General features: G+C 49.3%; 1 protein-coding gene across 2 annotated transcripts; it reads left to right on the forward strand.

Moving 5' to 3' along the window:
- Positions 1-4,565: 4,565 nt before the first annotated feature.
- Positions 4,566-27,204, forward strand: SPARC (secreted protein acidic and cysteine rich). 2 transcript variants are annotated; one of them, XM_077895816.1, is made up of 10 exons: positions 4,566-4,720; positions 14,756-14,825; positions 16,079-16,141; positions 16,659-16,746; positions 18,018-18,139; positions 19,964-20,084; positions 22,206-22,339; positions 23,036-23,184; positions 25,460-25,608; positions 26,019-27,204. In XM_077895816.1, exons 2-10 carry the CDS (start codon positions 14,769-14,771, stop codon positions 26,045-26,047), a joined length of 912 nt encoding a protein of 303 aa, XP_077751942.1. In that variant the 5' UTR covers positions 4,566-4,720; positions 14,756-14,768; the 3' UTR covers positions 26,048-27,204. The 2 variants fall into 2 exon arrangements, with proteins under 2 accessions (XP_077751942.1, XP_077751943.1); XM_077895817.1 differs by lacking the exon at positions 4,566-4,720 and adding an exon at positions 10,294-10,445.

Raw genomic sequence — 27,204 nt, forward strand, 5'->3', positions numbered from 1 at the left:
GGACCTCTGACCTCCAGAACTGTTAAAGTAATGGATGTGTGTTTTAAGTCACCAAGATAGTGGCAAATTATTACAGCATTAGGAAGAAATGAATGCACTAAGTGTGTGTTTTAAGTGAAGATGAAATGGGATAATGGATATAAAGGGTCTGGCCCAGTGTCCGCTCAGTATTACTGAAATTATTATCTTTCTTCCTAGTTTAGTCATAATTGTTCCTTCAGGACTTGGTCCCCCAGGGGTCTTCAATTCCCACACACAAAACTTGTCAATCTTCCTACCTGCCAGGCCCATTCAGGATTTATGGCCTGGAGATCTGAACCACTGAGATTCTGACACTGTTTCTGAAGTAAGGCCTCAGGGGATGTTTTTTGGCATGGCTTCTATTTCTTCAACTTTCTGCTTGGTTACTTTCCTTCTTGCCAGAAGCCAAATTAGCAGAGACACCCCGATCTGTTTCCAGAATTCAGACGTCTCACTCCATGTCCAGGTACTGCTGCCCATACATGGGAACACTGGTTGCCCACCTGGCCCTGCCTAGCTCCCCGAGATGGTCCCCCAGGTGGTTCAGGTGACAGAGACTTTTGAGTTCCCAAGCAGAAAGACAAGCAAGTTCTCAGTGGGGTTGGGAATCTGCCTCTGAGTCAGGGTTCAGGAGACCTGGCTCTGAGCCCCAGCTCCCCAAGCTGGTTGGGGCCCCAGGTTCCCCATATCTACAATACAAGTTGTAAGAGCTACCCTGACTCCCTCACCAGACTGCTCTGTCACTGACTGAGATATTACACGAGAAAATAACCTTCAAATGGCTGAAAGGGTGTAAAAATGGTAGGAATGAGGAGGAGAAAGAGGAAGGAGAAAAGGAGGAGGAACAGGAGAAGGGGGATCTCCACTGATTGGCAGTTCTGGGCACACTTTCAGTAACTTGAAGATGCCAAGCTTTCCCTGCCCCAGAGTCTTGGCACTTATTCTCTCCTCATCTGCAGTATTCCTCCTGCAGCCCTTCTCACTGACTCACCATCAACTTTTCTATCAAAGTTTGCCTCTTCTGAGAGGCCTACCCTAACTACACCATCTAAAGTAGTAACCCCCATTACTTTTTAAAAAAGATTTTATTTATTTCAGATATATATATATAGAGAGAATGCTCATGGGGGGGAAGGGGCAAAAGGAGAGGGAGAAGCAGACCCCACCCCCCCACACTGAGCATTGAGCCCGACTCAATCTCAGAACCCTGAGATCACGGTCTGAGCTGAAGGCAGACGCTTAACCGACTGAGCTACCCAGCACCGCCCCCGTTGCTTTTTCATTTCATTCTGTTTATCTCTTTCATAGAATTGATCACAACCTAAAAGGAGTTCATCACCTGCCTTAGCTGTTAGAGTGTCTCTGTCCTACTTACTGCCAGAGCCCCAGTGCAGTGGAGTCAATGAATGGATGAGGGAGGCAGCTGATGTTCTGGAGGTGTGGAGAGGCTGGATGCCATGCACTCGTGGACATTCCCAAGGCAGTAAAGCACCCTTGAGTTCTAAGGCTGTGGCTGGGCACTAGGGTCAGGCAGGTCAGGATCCAGGTAGAACAAGTAGTCCCTAGACGAGCATGGCTGGAGAGTGGCTGGACAGGGTGGTGGGAAGGCAGTGGGGACTTCTCATTTTACAAGCTGATGTTGGGTAAGCAGCATTCTCAACTAAGAAGAGGGGTACCAAATGGTTGTATGGTCTTGGACCCACAGATGTCAGAGCTGGAGGAAATTTTAGGAGGAGGTAGAGTGTACTGGTTGAACACCTGGGCTCTGGTGTCCCTCAACCCTGGATTCGAATCTCTGGATTGCCACGTGCTGGGTGCATGAGCTTGGGTATACTGTTGATCTGATCTGAACTTTATTTTCCATGTCTATAAAATGGCGGTAATAAAAGTTCCTATTTCATAAAGGTTAGATCTGAAAATATATGCAAAGGACTTAGCTCAGTGCTTGGCACATTGCAGGTGTTTAAAAACTTCTGGTTCTTATTGCTGCTATTACACTGTCTAATCTATTTACAGGTAGACAATTGGGGGTGGAGATGAGCCCAAAGTCACTGACTCAGTGGTAGAGCAGGGACTCACACCCCGGTCCGCCACACCTGGTCCAGTTGTACTTCTTTCTCTTCCTCTAAAGCCCTTGGTGGTGGCAAGAGGACCAGTCCCAGTCCTAACAGTTTCCCTTCTTAGGTCAAAGTCACTCTTGGTTCAGAGGCTCCTGCTTCCCCGAAGGTGCTCTTAGCCTAGATATGAAATCTACCTAGCTTTCCTTGGAGGGATCCTGGCTCAAGTTATCCCCACCAGGGCCTTTGAGCGGCCCCTGGATGGGACCTCTGTCCCAGAGTGTTACCTTAGTTCCAGCGAGCTTTCCAATTCCTGAAGCAAAGGCCACATGAGAGTGGTTCCATTGGCTCATTCTCATCAGAAACATTATCTTAGTTTAAAAAGAAATGACAGCACTTAAGTTAATTTTAGTCCCCATGATGCCTGGGAGCTATAGCAACCAATCCTATAAAAATGTGCATCTGTCCAGATGGTGAAACATATCTGAGGAATCCGCCAGCAGCCTGTATTGAACACCAAGGCTGAGCATCAGCTCTTCGCCCCTGGAGCAGGGAGAGGCCTTGGGGAGCATGTGGAGTAGAGGTCCTTTCTTGGATTCCCCACTAGAGTCTTTGAGAACTTGATGAAAGCCATGAGCCTTCTCTACAGAAAGATGCACAGACACCCAAACTTTTACAATCAATTTTTGTAGGTTTAGGGTCTCTGGAAGACAAGTGTTGGGCACTATTCCAGGCTGGAATGCTATTAAAAGACAACCCTCACTGAGTGAATGCCAGCTCAGTGTTGGCCACTGTTCTAGACATTTAGAGCATTGCAGCAAACATGACATGTGAAACCCCTGCCTCCCCTTGTGGGGGAGACAAATAATTTCTGATAATGACAAATGATAGGAGGGAAAAAAGACAGGGTAAGTTGGTGTGAAATATGCCTGTGAGAGAGGCAAGGAGGCTGGTTTCGGTGGGTGGTCGGGGGCAGGGGGGTCTCTTCTAGGAGATGACATGATAACGGACCTGAAGGGTGAGGAGAGTTCAGGCACAGGAAATTCAGACAGGCGACTGGCCCTGGCAGAGGTAAGAGCAAGTGCAAAGAACCAGGGATGGGAACAATGCTAGGGTCCATGAAGAACTGAGGCCAGTGTCCTCGAGTAGAGTAAGTAAGAAGGAGAGGATGGCAAGAGAGGCAAAGGCCATATCATGTAGAAGTTTATGAGAGTGTTCTCTGTCTTCTCCCTTTCCATGTTATTCAAGCCAAATCCATGCTCCCAGAGGCACCTATTCCAGCAAGCCTTCTCCAATCCAGGGATCCCTCCACTCTGAACCCCCAGAGTCTGTATCACTCATGTGAGTGGACTAATGCATAAGGCATGCCCTCTTAGCAAGACCCAAAACTCCTGCAGGACAATGACCAGATATCCATTCTTACATCACTCAAAGTTCCAGGAACGCTAGTTCCTGGAACTCACAAACAGTCATACATTCATCAACATTCTCATAAATTTTCTTTTTTTAAAAAATATTTTATTTATTTATTCACGAGAGACATAGAGAGAGGCAGAGACATAGGCAGAGGGAGAAGCAGGCTTCATGCAAGGATGTGGGACTCGATCTGGGACTCCAGGATCCCGCCCTGGCCCAAGGCAGGCGCTAAACCGCTGAGCCACCCAGGGATCCCAATATTCTCATAAATGTTCAACCAAGACCTGTTGCTCTGAGAAGTTCATGTAGCATAAGAATGAACCAAATTGAATTGTGATGGACTTAGCCTCCCCAGACCATTTTAAACCTGGTGATCTTAGGCAAGTGACTTAGCTGCTTTGAGCCTCTGTTTCATTATTAGTAAAATGGGCACAATAACAATACCTAGTCAAGGACTCGCTGGTGAAGATTATTAAGTCTCAGTAAGCCGTGGCTATTGCCACTTCTATGATCATTATCATCAGTCACCTTCTCTATTCTATACTGATGACACAGATTCCCCAGCTAGAAAGCAAATCTCTTATATGTCTATTTGTGGTGCAACTAGAGTCAGAGTTGTTATTTTTAGATCATACCCCCAATCATCAGCGATGATGCCACCAGAGGCTGCTTCTCTTGTCTGCACAGAGGCCAGTCCTGGCTTTGCCTTTGTCACAGATACAGCCCCCTGGAATTGCAATGCCCTCGTTGGCATTGCCTAATCTTGGAAAGATCACTGGTCATGAAGTTGGGACACTTGGGCCCAGCTCTGCCCCTGGGAGCCTTTGGGTAATCCCTTGCCCCTTCCAAGCCTCAGTTCCCCTTGGAACAAGGGGAAGATTGTTCCAGATGATTCCTGTGGACCCTTCCAGCCCTGGCACTCCATGAGTCTGTGTAGGTAGCAGCCCCAGAGCCCCTGAGGCAGCCAGTGTTGGGGAGCCTAGTCAGGACAGCACACCAGAAGAAGAGGAGGAGAGAAATGGAAGATCTGGCTGGCTTTGGCTGTGGCAGGGAGGGGGAGAAGGAGGAGACAGAGGAGGAGGAGGAGGGACCAAGGGGTGGAGGGGAGACAGACCCAGCCCAGAGCTGCGAGTGGCTTCCTGTTGCCTGGCTCTAAACCCTCCACATTCCTGCAGACCTTCACACTGCCCAGAGCGCACTCCGCCAGCTGCCTGCCTGCCACTGAGGTACGCACGACCCTGCCTGGCCTCTCCCTTCTCTGGTTGCTCCACCCTGACACCCTAGCTCACTCCTGCAGTTTGGGTACAGAAAGAGGAGAAGTGCTGGGAGGTCTGTGGGTCAGGGACAGGGTGTGCTTCTCCTTCAGGGCTCCATCACCACTCCCGCTAAGGGCAGGGGCCACGGACTCACTGCCTGTTGCTTTTCAGGTGGCATAACTTGGTCTCTCTTTTAGGTGTGCGGTACATTATCTCACTGTGTCTTTGAGAGTGGTTTTCTCTTTCTCTGTCTTTCTCTGTGCCTGCCTCTCTGGTGTCAGAGGCTGCCTGCTTAACCTCTGTGCTCCCTTCGCAAATGTGGCAGCCTGTGTTCCTAGGAATCTGATCTGGTCACAGCTGCATGGGGACGTCTGCCCTGCTCCCTCATTCCAGGAGAAGACACTTCCTAGACTTGGTTCTCGGGAGGGGTTCTGTTTTCCAAAAGGAATCTGCATCAACGATACATTGATCTCTGGAGGGCAAATAGTGGTGGTGGTGGTGGTGGGGTCTCTACCTTTACTCAGCACCTCTGAGAAGGCTTCTGTTTCCCTGGAATCCTCCCCCACAGACCCCTCCCCCCCAACACACGCACTCTGAAATAGCACCGTCAGACAGTCACTTCTGGGTTAGGCTTTGTTCCCATCCTGGGCTGCCTGGGTGTAAGCACAGAAACTCACTGGCTGGAGCCCTTAGTCTGTGTAGATCTGAAGACCCCAGGCATCTGATATCATCCAACCAAGGCTCTCCATCCTGTGGGAGGCTGGGTGTGGTGAAAGATGTTCCAAGAAGGGGAGGAGGGGGAACGAAAGATAGAGAGTCCCGGGCAACCTTCTCACACCTCCTTGTTTAGAAAGCCCAAACTCTATATGGAAATGGTATCTTGCCTTTTAGGATATTAAGTCCTCTTTGGACATACTCTTTCCTGTATTTCCTTGGTTAGCTTCATTGGCTGGCTGGTGAGTGGACTTCCTTGGGTCTGAGGGACACCAAGGGAAAAGGGTACACTGAGATGAGGCATGTCTTCAAGAAAGCCCAGTTTGCCCAAGAGAGAACAGAAAGACACACATTTTCCCCCAGAAAGGACAGCATTCTACACAGAACACAGAGAGGATATTTTCACTAGCAATTCCCCGGGGTTAAATTTCTATCTCATCCAAGTGCTGATAGTAGAGGGAGAAGCAAATAAGTAGGTTGGCAGACTTAAGGCGCACATCCTATGTGCTGTCTTAGGTAAGTAAGTCCTTTGGACTTAGTTTCCCTATCTATAAAGTAAGAAGGTTGGACTTGATGGTCTTTGACATCATCTGGAACTTTCAAGGAAAAGTCTCTTAAATTGAAATCCACGGACTGGCTTTTGAATGAGCTTAAAGACATCTGCAAGCCACTTAAAATTGTTTGTATGGTAGTGTGTGTGTGTGTGTGTGTGTGAGAGAGAGAGAGAGAGAGAGAACAAGAACAAGAAGTGTTCACAGCCTTTACTCTTAAGATATCCTCAAATGGATGTACTACTTCCCAAATAGCCAGAGGGCATGATGATGTGGGAGATGGAGTGTGGGACTGGAAGCAGATGTATATTTGCGGGAGGATAAACAATTTTGAAAGGGAGTGGTTGGGGGAAGAGAGGGTTAACTCACAGTGCTCAGCTGCCACATCGACAAAGCCTGGAGCAAAGGGAGGGGGGAGGGGGAAGGGATGCCTGGAGAAGAAATCAACTTTTGAAACTTTCTCCAAGTCCCACCCACAGAAAGGCTCTTCTTTGCCATGACTCATTCTGGGAGGAATGTGAGTTGCCACGGTAACCTTTTTTTCAGGGTCTCTGCCTGCTGGCTGGGAGGGGACACTGAAACACTCAGAACATCAGGCTCGGTCTGAATGTCCCCCACTCCACTCAGTCCCCAAATACCAGGACTGCAAACTCTAGGTCCTGCCCTGCTGATCTCCCAGGATCCTAGAGCAGCTGTGGGGCTGTGATAAACCTCCCTGACCCGAGGTTTGAAGACTTGAGTTTTAGTTCCACTGCTGTCAGAAGGTGTCATTTGACCTTGAACTAATTAATTCTCCTCCGTTCTGAGCCCCAGTTTCTTCCTTGGTTAGAGAGCAATAACAACAATCACCTCAAAAGGGATACTGCGCAGAAGAAAGGATGAGACACAGGAAACACTTGGTAAACTGTGGCGCCTCCATGCCCCCCCATGCATTGGGTTTTTAGAACTGATAAACTTATGGCATCCAAAGACTTGGTGAACTCATTTCCAGCTTTTTGGTCCAGCAGCTCCATAATCTCAGGGTTGTGTATAACTTTTCTTTATCAAAAATGCTAACAGGCACGTTTAAGCAAAGTAAATATTGTTTAAATCCATTTTGATTTGGGCACCTTCGTATTTCCCAAGAGTGTTGTACCCTCCAGTGTGAAAAAAGCATTGGTCAAGGCGGTGGTAGAGGCAAGGCATAACTCACAGTGAGTGACATTAGGTAAGACCGTTCCCTTCTCTGGGTCTCCGCTTCCTAATTTGTTAAATGGGGAATCTAGATGGTCTCTAGGGGCCCTTCCAGATCTGAAGTCCTGCAAACGTAAATCCCAGAGGTTGCTTTCATGAGAAGAAATAGCTGGCCTACGTTTTTAACCCCTATCCCCCTAGTTGAAAAGAGGAGAGGAGGGCTAAGGGATCTTGGGTAACAGTCCTGTTAAAATCTTCATCCATCTGTAGAGACTTGTCAACCAATAGCATGGCTGGGGTCTGTTATTTACAAGAGCAGTTTTCCTTGCTAAAATAAGCTATAAATAGGAAAGGATGGTGGAGAAAAGACAAGAACTCAGGATGTGAGGTAAACCGGAGAATACTTGGCTTTTGAGGTTATTTAGATAGGTAGCCAAGGGTAGAGATAAACATGGACAGACACAAATGAAGATGTAGACTGCAACATGGATTTTACCAAAAGACACCCACGGGCACAGCTAAAAATAAATGCCTGCACACATGTGCAAACACAGAAGGTCATACTCTCACATGCCTCCCCCTGAATGATATGTTGAGTCACAGACAAGTTCCAGGTATACATCTTGGTGCACATACAAACCCTGGCCCTGAGCTACACGGGCCAAAACGGACCGATGCTTCACCTAGAGGTCCTCAAGGCCATAGATAATTTATATATACAACATGTCAGGGTTGTAGATCCTACTGCCATCTGTAGCCACATGCAGATGTGCAGAGCCAGACAGAACTACAGGTTATGACAAGTAGGTAGACACGTTAACACATACGATACCAAATCACTGGTATTCTCTATCTTCACAGATAATGAGGATCAGAGGATCAGAGAAGGAAGATAATTACTGAAGGTCACATGGCCAACTGATGTCTGAGCCTAACTTTTCTTTTTCTTTTTTCTTTTTTTTCGGGTTGGTTTTCATCTGCTCAGTTTGGTTTCACACCTGTGCACCTCCCTCCATAGGCAACAAGCCCTGTGGATGATGAGTGACAGGGGTACTTTCTCCCTCTTTGCTGGCCAGTGTGGCCTATCCCAGCCTGCAGGGCTTTGCCATTTGGGCAGCATGATGCATCCAGTAGGTGGCTGCTCATTTGCTTCATGCTGGCTCTTTGCCTGATCCATCTTTAAAGGAGGAAAGAGAGAGTTGGAGCTGAGCTTTCAGCCTAACCTGGGAATTAATGAAGCTACTTTCCTCTACAGCACGGAGCCTGGATCTTGACCCCAACCCTGAACTCAGGGAGGCTGGGCTGAGCAGAGCCAGAGCCAGCAAGTAGTAACTTGGCAAAATTATTTAGAAAAGCCACCTCCTCTTATCTAGGTCAGAGCTGTCTGAGACAGGAAATTAGCTCTACCCTCACTCTCAAGACATACAGCTTGGTGTCTACTGAAAAAATATGGATGGTGATACCAACTCTGTCCAGAATGGGGTTCTTTCAGACACTCGATATTAACCTATCTCATCTGGGGATCCCTCTGGGTCATCTTATCTTAGTCATGACATTAGAATCCCAGACTGATCAGAGGAAAAAAGAAACAATGCAAAACAAGGTGAACATCTGGATGGTTCTAAACATCTGGAAGTTTAGCATCGGTACCAGCCTGCCGTGTGACCCTCGAGAGAGTTGTTTTCCCTCTTTGAGCCTCAATTCCTCTATGTCTAAAACCAGGAGCATGGCAAAGAGGTTTCACATGGCTTGACGACACTAATCCATTGGTACTGGCAGCCAGAGAATGCTCAGGATTCAGATGCCACTCTGCACTTTAGGGGAAAAGGTCATGTGATCGATTAGTAATGTCTGCCACAGGCACTAGAGGAGCAGGTGGAGACATACTCACCATGTATTTGCTATCTTTGGTATGTGACAGCCTGGATTCTGATGTTCTTTCTCACCTCCATTTGTGGTCACCCAGATGCAGCAGTGGCCCCTAGAGGGAGCCAAGGAGGAAAGCCTGAAGCCCCACCCTGGGCCTCTCCTAACCACCACGCAACAGTGAAACGTGGCATCTTAGGTGCGTTTATGGAATCTCTGTTAGGCTGATTCTAGTCCCAAACTCCAGGGCTGCTTTGGAGTTGCCCCAGAACCTCTTCACTCCTAGGCTTGAGCACCCATAACACCCTAAAAATTTCCCTTAGCTTCTTCCCTTCCAGCAAGAAATATTAAAATTAGAAGTAGAGTCAAGGGACAGGTTGGGAGGGGTGATGCTCTGAAAGGCTTCTATCTGAGCCCACTTAGAACATCAGGGCTGAAAGAATCCTTAAGGACAACCTTGCCCCAGGGTTTTCCAACTGTACCCACGGGAGAACCCAGAGATGCTCCAAGGGGTGTCTGAGCGTGGAGGACTTTCAGCCCCATCTCAACTCCACTTGCACCCGCTTTTGTTTTTTTAATTCCAAACTGATTTGTTGACCAGATCATAATATATCCATGTTTCAACAAATGCAAAAGCCTTTAGCTGCTTCAAATATTGGACTTCGCAGAAGACCTCATTGAAAGAGAGGGCTTACATAATTTTGAACACCACTGATCTGAAACAATCTCCTCATTGTGCAGATGAGCAGGGCCAGGTGTGGTCCAGGGAGTAGAGGAGCCCTCCGTAAGTTTGCGCAGTGAGCCGGGAGCAGCATTGCCAAGACTGCATCCTAGGACTCACGACTTCCATGTCACGAGACCACCTCCGAGAGGCTGTGCTTGCTCCCTGGCATTGAGTCTAGTGAGGTCCGACCGACTCTGGCGGCGCCTCTCTGGCCTGGCTCGGACCGCCTTCCAAGTCCCAGCTCCCTGGCGGGCTTGGCTCACAGAGGGGGTCCCTTTATTAGCCTCCAGACTTGTTTTTCTCTCTTGGGGCTTGTTTACCAGGAACGTGTGTTTTTTGGAACCCTTGTTTCCAAGCCAAACAGTGGGCGAGAGATGCTTGGTTTGCGTCAGCAGCCCAACTAAGAGGCCAGCCGGGGGCCCAGGCTTCTTCACTGTGTTCTCTGGAAGCTGGGCTGGTGTCCCCTTGACCAAGAGGAGCAGTGTCTCCTTTGTTCCACTTCGGCACCATTTCTCCTTGGGAGAAACACAAAGAGCCGGGGTTCTTGCCCTGGATTTTTTTTGAGGGGGATGGAGATTCTGGGATCCTTGGATTTTTAAGATGCTCTTCCAAGCAACATTGCTTACTCCTCGTATTCTCTCATATGAATCGTCCTGAGCCTTTCAAGGTAGGTGTATTATTTCTGTTTTACAGATGGAGAAATGAGTTGAGGCCCCGAGAGGGAAAGTCACTTTCTGAATGTCACACAGCTGCTAAGTGGCCGAGTGGGGATTTGAACCCATGAGTTCTATCTCCAGAGCCGATGTGCTTACCTTTATGGTACGCTGCATAACCCGTGGTTACCTGTATAACCACCCTGATGTGGTAGCCAGAATCAACATGTGGCTACTCAAATTTAATAATTGAAATGAAGTAGAATGAAAAATTCAGTTCATTTACACTAGCAATATTTCAAGTGTTTGGCAACCACATGTGGCCAATAGCTACCATGTTGGACAATGCAGATATAGAAAAATTTCATCATCTCCAAAGGGTTCTATTGGGCTGCACTGCTCCATAAACCTCTTTCTACTCAAATCGAACTCAGATTCTGTGCTCCACGTTCTTAAGAGCCTACAATTCCAAGACTGCAATCTAAAATTCCATGATTCTCAGATGTCCCCCGGTTCTGACATTCAGGGATTTTTCAGTGTCCAGGGAGAGCCTGGATGAGGCCCTTTATATCTTGAGGGAGATGAACTGGGGGGCTGGCTGTACTTTTCCATCCCCAGAGTCTTTCTAAAGAGAGAAGTGACCTCAGCTTCGGGTCCCGCTGGCAGCTGAAGACGGGTTTTCAGCCGTCTCCAGAGCAAATAAAGGCAAAAGGAAGGGACTTGATGTACGGAACAGGGGGAGGAGGCAGCTGTGGGGTGGGGGTGAGCAGTGTCCGCATTTGATGACCACCAAGCCAAGGGAAACACACCTCCTGTTCCTCCCCTGGCCCAGTCTACTTTCCCTGTACCTCGGGCCAGTTCACAGCCCAGCCGGGCTCCATTCAGGTGAGCACCTGGGTGGGACCAGCTGCCAAGAGAAACTGTGTGAGGTGAAGAGCTGGCCAGTGGTGGAGCGGGGCTGCTTGGGCCCTCGTTCAGCCCTGCCACTCACTCCCTGGGGCTCTTGGAAGATTCCTTCCCCTCTCTGGGCCTCAGTCTTCTCACCTGTACTATGGGACAGCAAGATATGCCTTAAGCCTCCAGTGGGATGCTCCGAGACACTTTGGAAAGGACAAATATAGACATCATCACAAAGGAGGGAGTTTTCATTTAAAACTAGTCATTTCTACAAAGCTGTTTATATTTTCACTGGGAATACCAGATCTAGGTTTGATTGACAACGTATGTGTTCTAAATGTTGGGGTTTGACTCTGTCTGACCTCTCCGGGGTTACTGTGGCACCCCATTAGCTGTGTAAGATGGGTGCCAGACCTGTTTCAGAGAGGCTCAGGGAGGGATCTTGTGTGTGTGTAGGAAGTATGGCTGTGTGGGAAGAACAGTCCAGCTGTTCTCCTTCCCTCTCGTCCTATTATCTGGAAGGAAAGGGTTCTGGGATTGGTGATAAAGCATCTGGAGAGAAAGGGTTCTGGGATTGGTGATAAAGAACCCCAAACTTGGAAAAAAAACTCTTTCTCCAAGATTTAGGGTCATTTTCTTAACACTGTCACTTCCTGCCTTTCTCCTCTACTCCCACAGTGGACTGAACGTAGTCCCTATTAGGCTTAGCCCAACTCCATGAGAAGGGACGTTGTCAAGGCAGTTTGACTTGCAAGAGGCCTGAATGTTGCATGATTTCCCACTCTCACCACAGGCTCATCAGGAAAGTGGGACTAGGAGCCTACCCATGCCTTGTCCACCAGTGCGTCATAGATTCCATACAAGTGAGGCCTTTAGACACTAAATACACTATAAGATTTAGAATTATTTTTTGGTTCTGGCTGCAAAGCCAGCAGCAGGAAGGGTGAGTGTGCCACTGGCAAAGAAGCATAGGAAGGGGGTGAGGCAGGAAGGACAGACAAAAAAGTTGACCAACAAACCTTTCCCTGGTCAGAGAGGGGAGCACAGCTGCTTTCTCTGCTCAGATGAAGGACACAGACTCTGAGGATGTTGGTCTTCTTGGCTCTTCAACCAGAAGCTTATTACATGTCCAGTCCTAGCTAGGGTATCTCTCCAATGACATGACTTCTGTCGCTGGAGCCCAAACAACATCTTTTTGTGTTTCTAGCTACTGGTCTCACTTTGACCCTTTGACTTCAAACAGGCTCAGACAAGTCATCCATTGATGCTTTCTCTCCTGTTCCATTCATAAAATCGTATGCAGGGGTTGTCTTGCTTGTATCTTCCAAATGGGAAAGCAAGCAGGGAGATTTTTCCACCTTAGGCCTGGGGGAAACAAGCATACAACTGTGTGGGGCAGGAACATTCTAACAACTGCCTGGAAAGACTGGGCGCCTCTGAGAGTTGAGCCAGGGTGAAGCAATGCCAGGCCTCCTGGAGGATCCCATTAAATTTCTGTTAGTTTTATTTCATACACACATCATGAAATAGGAGATGAGGTTTTGTGTCTATTTTAATACAATAAAGGGCCATTATGAAGTCTGCTCCTCCTCGCCTGTTTCTACTGTTCAAATGCTATAACCCAAGTGAAGAAGGGTTATACCGCAGGTGACAACACATGCCAAGACCATTGTGTACCTGCAGCATTTTGAGGGCATTTCAAGAATCCAGCCTATGACCTCTAAGCTTACCTAGTCCTACCCTTACAACCGATGGAAGGGGGAACAGAGTCTGGAGAGGACAAGCAATTTAACCAATACACCAGTATACTTTTGAGGCAGATCAAGGACCCCTGGCATTTAATTCAAACCGAGTATTTTTTTTTCCATGATGCCAGGCTACCTCCAAGGTACTCTGTCAGTTGAAAAGTCTTGGAAAGAGCTAGGGTTAATGAGCCCAATACAGAAGTCTGTGGGGGCAAAAGAGGGAAGACATGGCCACTGCTCATGTCTCCTAAAATCTACTGGGGGGCGGAGGGAGCACTCCTGTTTCATGTAGGCATAGGAGGAACAGAGTAGACCAAAGTTAGAGGGAGGTAAATTTAAATCCATCTAAAGAAGAGCTTTCTAAAGCCATTTGGAAATGAAGTCCATCTAGTGAGAACAAGAAATAAATTGACCTTCTTACAGTTCCTCTATGAGGGATGGCATTTTGGCAGTGAACCATCAGAGAAGATTCTGCTCCCAAATCCCTGGGCATCCTGAGATTTTTGGAGTGAAGAGGTTAGCATTTAGAGAGTGACGTCTTAGCAGTTACCAGGGCAGGAACATGTTTCAGATCTTAGCTAACATTCTTCAGCTGTGAAGAGGAAAGAGGAGACAACATGAACACATGCAAATATGTGGTTAGTTTCCCTAGGGGACAGAGAAGTGCTGTGCCTTCTGGGTAGAGTGGAGAAAAATGTGGCTACCCTCAAGCTCCCACTGGTCACACTCTAAGACTATTGTTTTCTGTTTTAGAAGGTAGATCTCATTGTCTCAAATTGGCAGGGGGTTTCTGCCTATTAATTTCCCACCCTTTCAAAAGGAGTAGGAAGGAGGAGGAAAAGGAAGAGGAGGAAGGTTATGGGAATAGGAAAAAAAAAAAAAAAAAGAATCCTGGAACATCAAGGATTTAAGGGTCCTTGAAGATGGTCTGGCTCAGTATCTCCCAAACTTGACTAGTTAGCCAACCACCTTTGTGGAAATACTCTTTAAAAACTTCAGTAAATGTGGGCAGCCCGGGTGGCTCGGCAGTTTAGTGCCGCCTTCATCCCAGGGTGTGATCCTGGAGACCCGGAATCAAGTCCCATGTCGGGCTCCCTGCATGGAGCCTGCTTCTCCCTCTGCCTTGTGTCTCTGCCTCTCTCTCTCTCTCTCTCTGTGTGTGTGTGTCTCTCATGGATAAATAAATAAAATCTTTAAAAAACAAAAAAAAAACTTCAGTAAATGTACAGACAAAAGAGACTTTATATCTTTACCATAAATGGAGAAATCTTTGTCTTTTGTCATAAATGGGAGGAAACAATAAAAATAAACACAAAGAAGACAAAACAACTTTGTTGAATTCCAGCTGGATATAGTTTCCTGCGGAGGCTCTGAGCCAGAACCTGCTCTCTGTTACAAAGGAGATAGATGAAAAAAAAAAAAAAAAAACAAAAAAAACAAAGGAGATAGATGAGTGCTAGAAAGGTATGAGACATCTTAGCACCACACTGAGAGTTTCTCTTCATATTGTTGGGATTGGAAGAGAATTGAGTGGAAGCAGATTTCTCTTCCATCTTTTACTATAACTTAATACACACCTCTAAAATTACCCTGCGTCTCATAGGAATTCAGTGTCAGAAGGAGCTCCCCTATCAAGAAGCCCTCCTCCACTCACTCAGCTCTCAATCTCTGTCTCCCCACAGGGTTCCCAGCACCATGAGGGCCTGGATCTTCTTTCTCCTTTGCCTGGCCGGGAGGGCCTTGGCAGCCCCTGTAAGTACCCAAAGAGCATATTTGCTTGGTCTTCCTCACACCACCAGCTCAGTGGCACCAAATCTGCTAGCTCTGGATGCTTGGGGGTGCTCAGGGACTTCCCTGTCTATCTCATTATTTGCCTTATTTTTTAAAAAGATTTTTTTTCTTACACTAATAAGCACAGGAGAAAAATTGAGATGAGGACTGTTGGATGGAGAATCCAGGGAAGAGATATTTCCATGTAAGGAGAAGGTGAACTTATAGCAGCCACAGAGAGGGTTGGCTAGTTTCCAGATCACTTGATGGCAAGCAACAGGCTCCAATCTGGCCAAATTGGGGGTGAGGAGATACAGTTGTAAATCATAAAATCAAAGATGTTAGGGAAGACTGGAAAAGGGCAGGTTCAGGATCTGAGAGGTAAGAACAAGTAGATGGTCTTGGAGATGCTGCTATCTGAATGGATCTGCTCCAGTAGTATCTTGAGAAAACGTGCCAAGAAGATTTAAAAGCAATTCAAGGAGAGCCAGTCTAGTTGAGCTTGAGTCCTGGCCCTGCTTCTTGGCCAGGAGAGTGTGGAGCACCCTGACAGACACTCCCGCCAAGACCTGCTTGCAGGGGGCTAGTAGTAGTCATCCAAAGCTAAACTGGAAGCCAATAGCGGAAGACGGAGGAAGAAGCATGCGGCCGGCCGACAGCTTCTCTCAACCCCTGATTCCCTCATCCTCTCTCCACTAGGAGGTGTGAGTGATGGTGGGCTCTGGCAGGTCCATTTTGCCAGAAGATTTGGCAGGGTTAGCATTACTTTCAGAAGAAGGCCTAGCCAGCCAGGCTCCTCTTGCTGCTTCCCACTCCCAAGTTGACATGGCAAGAAGGAATCACCAAATCATCATAATAATATCACACTCCTGGGGAAGCTAATGACATCTGTTAAAACGCATGATGTTCACGCCTCGTGGGTCTCCGTTGTCCCACTCTAAGATGAAAGGAGTTGGTCTGCATCAGTGGTTTTCAGATTCATAGGGGTTCAAAGCAATGGAAATGCTTTCCCAAGCTAAATCTTCGATAGATGGCCCAGATATAAAATATATAAAGGTGGGTGCTCCAGAGTTCCAATGAGCCCTGTGTTTGGCTTCTCGTTCGCCTTCATCACCCCACCCAGGGCAGTCCCTGAGGCATAACCTTGGGGATCTCCAGTGAGCTGCCCTCCTAGATCCTCTGGCTGGAGACACATCGTTCTGACCTCTCTGAACCCCATTTTTTCTTCTCAACAGCAACAGGAAGCCCTGCCTGATGAGACAGAGGTGGTAGAGGAAACCGTGGCTGAGGTGGCAGAGGTAGGTGGGTGGGGACCCCAGACCTCTACATTCATTCCCTGGAATGGGCGTTTGGCCCTTCCCATGTGCATACACAGCACAGATGTGAATCCTGTGTATCCCCCAATCCTGACGCATTCGTGAATGCTTCCCAAACCTTCCATGGCACACTAGAGTTGGAAGCTATGATTTTGAAATTTTTTATTTTTAAGCTATGGAACAATTTTTCTTAGGTGAACACCCACTGTCTCCCCATACATTAAACATAAAGGGGGCTTTGCGATGTGGCTGGCGGGGGTGGCGGGCTTGGTACCCCTCCTGTTCCAACACCTCTGCCAGCCTCTGAGGCATCTCGGTGGGTCTGTAAGAGCCCATCCAAATTCTGGACCCTGACATCATGTGCTTCCTGTGCCCTGGGCCTGCACACCTTTCCAGCTTGTCTCTCCTTTCGTGGGACCCGAAGCTTCAAGGAAATCCCCTCCAGCATTTACCTCTGAGGGTAGGAGCCATTTAACTCACCCTTCTCCCTCTACCCCAGGGACCTGTGGGAGCCAACCCCGTGCAGGTGGAAGTAGGAGAATTTGATGAAGGTGCTGAGGAAACTGAAGAGGAGGTGGTGGCTGAAAGTAGGTCCCTTTCTTGTGTCTTGTCATGACCAGTCTTTGTCTTCTGATGCTTGAGCCCAGGGCATGGGGACAGCCTACATGATGTTCTTTCCCAAGGAAATTCAGGGTGGGCTGTGGAGGAGAAACTGTTGACTCAAAGGTTAGGAATATTCTCTGGAATCTAGGAATGATCTATGTATAGCCAGTCTGTCAATTCTGTGAGTGTCAGGAAGGGATGTTCCCAAGCTGGAAATGGCCTTCCCCCCTCACAGCTATTTGCCCTGATTCCAAAGTTGGGTTTCACGACATAGCTCATATAATACTACCCTTGGAGTAGGTGCCAGAAAGAGAGAAATGTCCTTCATCTCCAGCCCACCATGCTGGCATCTCCTTCCCACAGAGTACAGAGGCATCATACCCAAGGGGTTAAAGCAAGGACCTGGGAGGCAACCAACCTAGGTTTGCCTCTAAACTTGTTGACTCATGCTGAGAGTGCCTTCCGACAGCCTGCTTAGCTCCTCTGAGCCCAGCTTCCTCATCTCTAATGCAGGAATGATGAAGACCCTCACCATACAGCTGCTGGAGGATTACAAGATGAGGCACCAGAGCACTTGGCTCAGTGCCTGGGAGGGCAAGCATCCAATAAAGAATGACTAAAATACCCCAAATCATGTATCAGGAGGAAACGGCTAGATTGAGCTGTCATCCTGAAGGCACAGAGTTTTTGTTGGAGTAGAGGGGCATCTACTGAGTCTGTTCCTCCCCTCCTCCAGGCCCACCCTCATCCGGTGTTTACCAGACACAGCTGGGCTCTATTGTTCAGTGTGGGCCTCAGGGCTCTTCTCCCTCTTCCTTTATGGCCACTCAAGTCTGTTTTGCTTGGCCTCACGGCTCCTTGGCACCCTGACAACAGCCGATTTTCCAAGTCATTCTTGAAAGGTTATTTTATAATACCCAAATGCCTCACTATCACTGAGGAACAGAGAGCTGAGAACACAGTGGTTATTTCAATCCTCAAGGGAGTTACATGGTATCCAGTGCTCCTAGGTCCCAGATTAAGCCTGCAACTCCCCAAAAAGTACCTGACCCTGACCTCACACTGAATCTCTAATCCCCAGACGGAGCCAATTTCTCCCTTAAATGCCGATTGCTGGGCTCAGCAGAAGAGAAAGGACTCAGGATTGTCCAAAGCCCAGAGTGGGGGCCATGGGCGACAGTTTTACCCAAGGATCAGTCTGGTTGGGCTGGGGTGGACCCGGTGGTGCTAACTACATGTCCTTGTACTCCACCAGACCCCTGCCAGAACCACCACTGCAAACATGGCAAAGTGTGTGAGCTGGATGAGAACAATACTCCCATGTGTGTGTGCCAGGACCCTACCAGCTGCCCTGGTCCCATTGGCGACTTTGAGAAGGTAAGGGTAGGGGGTTGGGGGATCAAGCCCTTGCAAACATGGAGTGGCTGCCCAGAACACTAGTGGCTTGGTGGCTCTATGGGGCAGCTCTAGTCTCAAAAGTTCCTTTGCCATGTAGTCACAAAGTGGAAGTAAGGCTCTGAAGCCTCTGCCTGTCACTGGGTCTCTCCAGCAACCAGCAAGAATTTATGTGGCACCAACAGGTTCCCAGCTCCTCACCAGATCTAGAAAGGAATATATCAAGAGCATCAGACACTGAGATAGGGGCTTTCTCTGCTTGGGAGTAGCCTAGCAAAGCATCAGGCCCAAAAATATGGGTTCTGGGGTCAGACTGAAGGTTGACTTCAAACCTCATTGCCACCCTTTTAACTTAGCTGTTAGATCTTAACTAAGTGCAGAACTTTCCCAAGTCTCAGCTTTCTCATCTCTAAAGTGGGTGTAGAAATAGGCTTTATTTCATAGGGCTATTGTGTGGATTTGTTAGGAAGTACTTAGTACCCAACATATGCTATATAAAAAAATCTTTCAAACCCATCCATTCTGCCTCCAATCGGACTCATTTATCCAACCATCCATTCATCCATCCATATGATTATTTGTTGAGTGCCCACTCAAGACAACCAATGTGCTAGTGATGGCCTAGCTCAGGATAGCAAATCTGGTATCAATGTTATTCCCATAACCTCCTATCTGGGTTCTCCATCTTTAGTCTCTCCCCAGTACAACTTCTCCTATGGGCCCCAACGTTTAGCATCCTTGCCAACTCTTCCCTCCTCTTCACCCCTTTTCCTCCCATCCCACTGGTCTCCAGTGCCCATCAACTCTCCCTCTGCAGTGATATATAAGCAATTTTGAGTGAGCACATACAGGAGGTTTGACACAAGGCTCCCAGCCTCCTGACAGAGATAGTGCCACTGTCCTTGTTCTGCCCTCAGCACCTCTGCTCAGCCACCCCCATGTACAGAGATTCATTAGGAGGACTCGCATGCCTCAATGTACAGTTGTACTCACAGTGAAGACTTACTGCAGTGGCATGTTAAAGACACATAGCTAAAAAATACTGGAACAAGACATAGGGAGAGTCTGGAGGAACCCACGTACGGCTTGCTTCCTTTCTCCACCTGCATGAGGGGTCTTACAAAATGCACTCTTTCCTCAGCTACAAAGATACTGGCACATGGGAGCAATGTTTCTGCTCAAGGAAATCCATTAGTGACTTAGCATTCAAAGTTTTCATTGAGGACTGGTCACGTAGGCACCCTCTGCCTAGCACATACCCAAATTCCAGACTCCCAGAAGGAAAGCAGACGTTCAGCATAAACCGAATTGTTTGTACAAGCAGTCTAGGCACAGTGAGGCGTCCTTATCTTCTATGGAAAGTTTTATGGCAGCACAGGGACTTGTTTACCAGCCAAGTTCTTGGATGCCAGCCAAGGGCCAACATCGCAAGCGGGTCTTTCTAAGCATAGCAATCCCAGGCTCTCTGTGGTAACTTTCTCCTGTACCCTCTGCCTTTTTTGCCATCTGCATCTTTAACTCATCCTTTCCAGATCTGCCAGATTTGTTTTCCCATGTCTCAGCCTGATTCTGTTGTAGCTCTGCTCGGAGACCACCTGTGGCTCTCAGCAGGGGCTGAACATCGGCCCGGGAGCCCAAAGAGCGGGTTCTTATTGCAGCCCCACCACTAAGTCACTGCTTGGCCTTGGGCTCATTGCATTCCTCGCCTGGCCCTTTGTGTCTCCACCTCTGAAATGGGCAAAGATGGTGGTGCCAGCGAAGGGCTTTGGAAGTGAAGACGAGGTGCTCTGTGCTTTTTGCCGACAGGTATGCAGCAACGACAACAAGACCTTTGACTCTTCCTGCCACTTCTTTGCCACCAAGTGCACCCTGGAAGGCACCAAGAAAGGCCACAAACTCCACCTGGACTACATTGGGCCTTGCAAATGTGAGTCTGTCCTGGTGGCTCTTCCAGGCTCCCATCTCGCAGAAGAGCCCTGATCTGGTGCTGACACAGGCTCTGCCGCCCCATGCTAGGTGACATTGGGCAAGTCTCTTCCACTCTCTGAGCCTCAGGATTGCCATTTATAAAAGGAGAGGATTGTCTACGAGTAGCTTCCTCTGGGCTCTGCATTTAGGACGCCTCCCAGGAAGGACTGAGCAATTGTGGAAGCACAAGGTCAGGGTGGATTTTTGGAGCCTCTTGCTGGCATCCAACACACCGCATTCTTCTTCTCTAATGATGAGGATGCTCTTCTATAGGGCTAACCCAAATCTTTACTGCTTCAATATTGTAAGGCAAAAATGATGTTCTCTCTGGGCCTATAACAGATTTTTGTTTCATTTACAATTTTTAAAAAAATTTAAGTAATCTCTTGCATTACACAACCTCAAACTCACAACTCTGAGATCAAAAGTCACATGCTCTTCTAACTGAGCCAGCCAGGCACCCTGGGCCTATAAAGTGTTTTGAAAATATTTGAATTTGAATGCTTTAAAATATGGGGCATGCCTGTCAGTTCCCTTTAGGCCCTGTTACTCGGTGTTGCCATATCCTCGGCATTTTCACTCCATCACATTCCTAACTGCCCACTTGAAAAAGATGAACCATCCTCTTCTAGAAACCTGGGAGTTAGGTATTTGGGGGAAAGAATGCCAGGATATGGTCTAGCTTTTTTTTTTTTTTTTTTTAAGATTTTATTTATTCATTTGACAGAGAGAGAGGGGGAGAGAAAGAGAGAAAAAGAGAGAGAGAGAGAGAGAAAGAGCACAAGTAAGGGGAGCAGGAGATAGAGTGAGAGGGAGAAGCAAGCTCCCTGCTAAATAGGGAGCCCAATGCAGGGCTCAATCCCAGGGTCCTGGGATCGTGACCTGAGCCAAAGGCAGATTCTTAACCAACTGAGCTACCCAGGTCCCCTTTGTCCAGCTTTTTGTTAGTGATTCCAGGTGCAGATTTCACTGGCCTAGGTGTCTCCTGGGTACATCTGGTCCTCCTCCAAGATAACACCCATGTTGTGTTGTGTGCCTGGTATATTCTGGTATTACATGCCATGGGGGAGGGCCACTCACCTGCCTCAGGTATACAGAGTGCACAAAGGTGGAGAAGAAAACCAGGTTCTCCTGTGGTCAGCCCCACTTTCCCAGTTCTGGGACCCAGGGCATGAAATGAGAAGGCACAGGAAGGAGGCAGGGGGAGGGGAAGGAGGACTGGGGAAGGAGTGTTGATGGGAATCTTTGGGCAGTGAGACTGAGGAGTGTGCCAAGGGGCCTTTCACCAAGTGGCTTTTACTGTCCTCTGGGGCATATTGTTCACTTGCTCCAACTCCTAGTGTGTCCACTACAGATGTTCCCGTCTACTCCTCAGCTGGTGGTGGAGAAGGTAGTGCTTCTAACCACAGAGGGAACTTGCCCTAGACTTAGGATGAGGGAAAGATAGGCCTCTAAGCCCCAGGACAACCATATGCCCTGGATGGTGGATAAGGTTCTGATCATGTGGCCTTGAGCAAGCTCCTTCTCCCCATGCTAACCAATAAGACCAATAAGAGGGTGGACTTGGTCTGACATTCTGGTATTCTAAGTTCCAAAGATCAGGATAGAATCATTATCATGAAGAATGTTCTGGTGGGTAAGCATTACTGACCTCCCCACCCCAGCTAACCTGGGCTTATGGATAGACGTTATTCCTCAGCCTCTCAGCTTCAAACCTCTCCCAATGGTTGGAATCACCAGTGTGGGACCTGGGCCTCTGTCTTTCAGGCCCCATCATGCAGAAAGGTGCAAGAGTCACTGGAGTGACCCGTTTACCTTAGCAGATCAGATTAGGCCAAGGGAACAGCAGGCATGTCTTTGTGTCTCCATTTGCAGAGCATTCTTCCCTCCACACGGTCTCCTTTGCTCACTAGGGTGAAGACACTGGCCCAGAAAGGCCGAATCGCCCACTGAGCCAAGGTTGCTGATGGAGCTAGCTATAGGAGGGGCCCGGGGTGGGAAGCTTGGCCTAGCTGGCACGTCGGCCCCCAGGCATGCAGGGTCAGGGGCTGTGCTGGCAACTCCTGTGTTTTGAACCTAGACATCCCCCCCTGCCTGGACTCCGAGCTGACTGAATTCCCTCTGCGCATGCGGGACTGGCTCAAGAACGTTCTGGTCACTCTGTATGAAAGGGATGAGGACAACAACCTTCTGACCGAGAAGCAGAAGCTGCGAGTAAGTGCCCCCTTTCTGGCCTGTCCCAGGCCTCTGCCCAGCTCTGAGCCAGATGGCTCCTGGCCCCACGCTTGCTGAGATCCACAAGGTCCCAATCCTAAAACTAGGCCCCCAGGTGGGAGCCTCAACCCCTGCTCTGACGAGTGCCCTCATTCTGGGTGCTGGGACACAGACGTCTCACGGCCTCTGGAGGCCCACTGTATGCGTTCACTTCTTAAGGACCCTGAGAAGTCTTGTAATCAAGAGACCTGCTCAGTTCATTGGTTTAGCCCAGTGTTAAACACAAAGGGACACAGACAGCCCTAAGCTTTTCTCCTTCGGAGTCTGTGGATCTTATGCTTTATTGGATCTATGGAGCACTTGGAGTACTGATAAAGTACAGATTCCTGAACCCTACCTCATGCCTATAGAATCAGGGTCTCTGTGAAACCAGGTCCAGGAAGCTGCATTTTAACACACTCCCCAGATGAGTTTGATGGGGCAGCTCTATGGAGATAGACTCCTTTGAGATCAGCCCAGGCCTCCGCTTTTGTGGATGAGATACTGGCACCCATCTCTGCCTCTTTCTTCCCTCATTTTGAACCTTGGCCTTAGCTGGCCTCTTCTGGCTCTGGCCTGCTGTCAGGAGTGGAGAGGCCCTGACTGGCCTGGACTGTCTCCGCTGGACCCTTTGTCACGCAGCGTCTGCTCTCACAGGTGAAGAAGATCCACGAGAACGAGAAGCGCCTGGAGGCTGGAGACCACCCCGTGGAGCTGCTGGCCCGGGACTTTGAGAAGAACTACAACATGTACATCTTCCCTGTGCACTGGCAGTTTGGCCAGCTGGACCAGCACCCCATTGACGGGTAAGGCCTCCGGCCCTTGGATCCCTTGGCGCTGGTATAGACAGTGTCACAGGTCAGGGCTGGCAGGTGCACTGGGTCTGGTCAGAAACCCTCTCGGCCGTCTCTGCTGCTCCCAGCCCTGCAGCCCACAGTTTGTTTGCGCAGGGGCCGAGGCAAGGAGGAGCAGGCATAGGAGAAAACACGCAGGACCGAGGGGAAGAAAGCCAAATACGTTTTCATGCCAGAAGAAGTGGAAGTCCGAGGGAACTGAAAATCCCTCCTTACCCCTGTGCATGCTGGCCTTGCGTCTCCGTTAGTTGAGGGAGACTGAGCTAGGGAGGCGCTCAGACTCCCTGGGCCAGCGCGGCGGAGGTGGGGCAGCCTGCGTGCTCACAGTCCCTCAGCAGGACCTGAGACCCGGCCCCGATAGGGCAACATCCACGGAGCCAATCCCATCCACGCTGCAAGCCTTGGTTTAATTGTTCTTGCTTCTTGTCCAAATGTGAAGAGCCGTGCAAGTCCACCACAGAGCAGTCAGGCAGCTGTCAGCAAACACTTACTGAGCGTCTGTTATGTGCTCAGCGCTATTCCAGGCAGGAGCTTTAACAGTAATCAGAACCGACATGGTCCCTGACCCCGGGAAGCTCACGCTGTGGGTGATGATGGGCTTCTGACGATCGAAGAAACAAGTAAAAAGGCTCCCAGAAGGTGCAGGTGGAGGCCTGCTGCACGTGAGGCCGAGTAGTGATTGTCAGACCCTCGGCACAGCTTTCTGGTCTCCTTTTGCCGGGTGTTCTTGGGGGGGCAGAGAAGGATGGGGCATGCTGTTGACATGCCTGGGGGAGCACACTCTGTACAGGGGTGCTCCTTACTGGAGGCTCACCCCTGGTTCTCCGTGCAGGCTGTGTGCTTGGAGTCCGCCCACCTTGTCGGCCATCCCCTGCGGCCGGGGTCTCCTGAGCTCTGGGAAACTCCCTGCTGCTTCTCTCCCAGGCTCTTTCCATGGCTGGGATCCAACTGAGTCACTCACGGTGGGGGGGGAGGGAAAAGTCAGGAGGACATCTGGAACTCAGGCTGAGCATCTGGATTCCACCACCATGAAAGGACCAGGAGAAGAGACTTCCAGCTGGGGCGATGGGGGCGGTGCATCTGGGAAAGTGCTCCAGCCTGGGCCAGGAGATCCAGCCGTCCCCTCTTCTCATCCCAGAGCTGCGTGGTGACCTTGCCCGAGCCCCTGCTTCCCTTAGGGCCTTGATTTTCCGACCGATAGACTATGTAAGAGGAGGGAGTGTTCCTTCCCATTCGAACACATTGTGTGATTCCTTCTGAGTTAGGAGGGGCGAGAGGGTCTGGGGGTTAGCGAGAAAATTGGAATCACAGTGTGGCCCCTTGGGGAAGAATATTTTGAGGACAACTAGTTGAGGGCTCTGGGAAATAAGGAGAAAATTCATACATGGGCTCTGGAGTCCAGGCTGGCCGGAGGAGTAGGAATGGAGGACGGTGGGAGAGAAACGAGAAGGCCTCCTTCTCACACATTATGATATACAAAAAACTAAAGCTCCATGAAGGTTACGGTTCTTTAGACCCTCCTGCCAATCCCAGTCCCTTCCCACTTCTCCCCAGAAGGCAGCACTGTTACCATTTTGATATATCTCTTTTTAGACTTTATTTTTAAAAGGGAGGGGAGGGGGTGCAGTGTGGAGGGGCAGACGGAGAGAGAATCTTAAGCAGGTTCCATGCCCAGGCACAGAGCCCGACGTGGGGCTCTATCTCACGACCCTGAGATCATGACCTGAGCTGAAATCAAGAGTCGGAGAGCTTACCCGGCTGAGCCACTCAAGCACACTTAGACTCTTTCCTATGCATTTGTAGCTACACAAATGTGTGTCCACCAGAAACACACATTGTGGTTTCATACCAGATTCTGGCCTACCAATAGCAGAATATTTTCAATTTAAGTTTCTTTGCCCCAGTTCTCAGCCAATTAGGAAATAGTTAAATGCACCGAGAGGCCTTTGTTACGAATCCATGGGATCTCAGAACGGAGAGGGCTCTTAGACATTATGGTCAACTCTCCCCGCTTCGATGGAGGAGAAACAGGCTCAGAGGGGGACAGTGCCTGCTCTAAGCCCCACCGCAGGTCCGGGGTACGGCGAGGGGTAGCCTAGGATCCCGGCTTCCTGTTCTGCTTGCACACCCCTTCCTTCTGCTCTGTGGGGCAGGCTCGCTCTCCCCTGGCTCTCGTGGAATGGGGGGGCTTTCCCATGCCTCAGGCCCTCCAACCTCTTGCCCGCAGGTACCTGTCCCACACGGAGCTGGCCCCACTGCGTGCACCCCTCATCCCCATGGAGCACTGCACCACCCGCTTCTTTGAGACCTGTGACCTGGACAATGACAAGTACATCGCCCTGGACGAGTGGGCGGGCTGCTTCGGCATCAAGGAGCGTGAGTGTCTGAGCAAAGGGGCCACTGTCCTGTGCCCTCTCTGTGCCTCGTTAACTCCTTTTTCTGCTCTTCCCGTCCGGGTGGGCCTTGCTTTCTCGGGCGCCTTCTGGTCCATCCCCTTTCTCTTTCTCTTCCTCAAGGGCAGCACTCGGTCTGTGCCTCGCACTATTTTGGTAGCTGGCAGGCACCTAGAGAGGGGATAGGAAGTGTCACTTGGCAGCGGGTGTGAGTGACAGGAACAGGCCGGGGTCAGGGAGACCACAGTTCTCAGTCTTCAACCTCCTGGGTGACCTTGGGCTGGTCCCCCGACCGCTGGCCTGGGGTGGGGGGGACCCACCGACTGCTGGGGAAGCCGTCTTCCCCTGTTCAGGGCCTCACTTCTAATTCTGTTTTCTCATCTTGCTTTGCAGAGGATATTGACAAGGATCTGGTGATCTAAATCCACGCCTCCTTCCGCAGTCCCGGATCCTCCCTCTTTGATCTTTCCCTTCCTGTTTCCCCCAATGTTTAAAATGTTTGGATGGTCTGTTGTTCTGCCTGGGGACAAGGTGCTAATATAGATTTAAGCGAATACATTAACGGTGCTAAAAATGAAAATTGTAACCCAAGTCATGACATTCTTAGTCATCACACGGCTGTCGACGCCTCTTGCTCACCCACTAACGGTCCCCTTCTCTTGCCATTTGCTGCGCTGCCTCGTGTCCTAGTGGCGTAGGGGTGGGAACTTTGATCTGCTCGCGTCTGCCTTCGACACATTGCATCTTCAGATTTTCTCTCTGTTTCTCAGTTTGAGACTAATGCTCACCAAGTTAGTCTTTGTGTTCGTTTTATTTCAGGGTATTGGCTGCTGGGGGTTCGCCCTCATGTGGCCTGAAGGTGGGCGAAGGGAAGTAGCAGGCACGTGATGCTGGCAAGGATGTTTCTGGGGCTGGGGAACTAGTGGGAGAAAGTCCTGCAGAGCCCAGCAGCCAGAGCCGCAGATGACAAGGCGGTCACTCACAGCCAGGACCTGAGTCTGTGTTAGGAAAACATATTAATTCTCATATAAACCCAGTTCCTCACCATTTTCCTCTCATCCTTCAGTGCCATTTCTCTTCATGTTAGGCTGTTTGTACAAACTTTTGGGAGCTGGGGTGGTACAGCAGTTCTCTGGAATCCGCCAGGCCGCTGGGGGGTGGATCACCACACCCTGTAGGGCTTCTCCCCTCCTAGCTGTCTTTGGGAAACGCAGGACTGGGAGGCTGTTTTGACCAGAGAGGCCAAGGTCAAGAGCAAGGTGTAGAAAAATTGTAAAATAGAAAAAGTGGTGTTGGTGAATTGGTTTTGTTTTGTTTTGTTTTCACATTTGGATAGCTGTCACAAGAGGTCTTTCCCTCAGTTTCCAGCATGTTCTTCCTTTTCTCCCTTTCTCACGTTTTTCCTCCTATTAATCAAGAGAAACTTCAAAGTCCATGGGATGGTCGGATCTCACAGGCTGAGAACTCGTTCACCTCCAAGCATTTCATGAAAAAGCTGCTTCTTATTAATCGTGCAAACTCTTGCCACGATGTGGGGAGTTTGACAAATCTTTCAAAATAAAAAGTAATGACTTAGAAA

Source organism: Canis aureus, chromosome 4 (genome assembly GCF_053574225.1).
Source record: "Canis aureus isolate CA01 chromosome 4, VMU_Caureus_v.1.0, whole genome shotgun sequence".
Classification (NCBI taxonomy): Eukaryota; Metazoa; Chordata; class Mammalia; order Carnivora; family Canidae; genus Canis; species Canis aureus.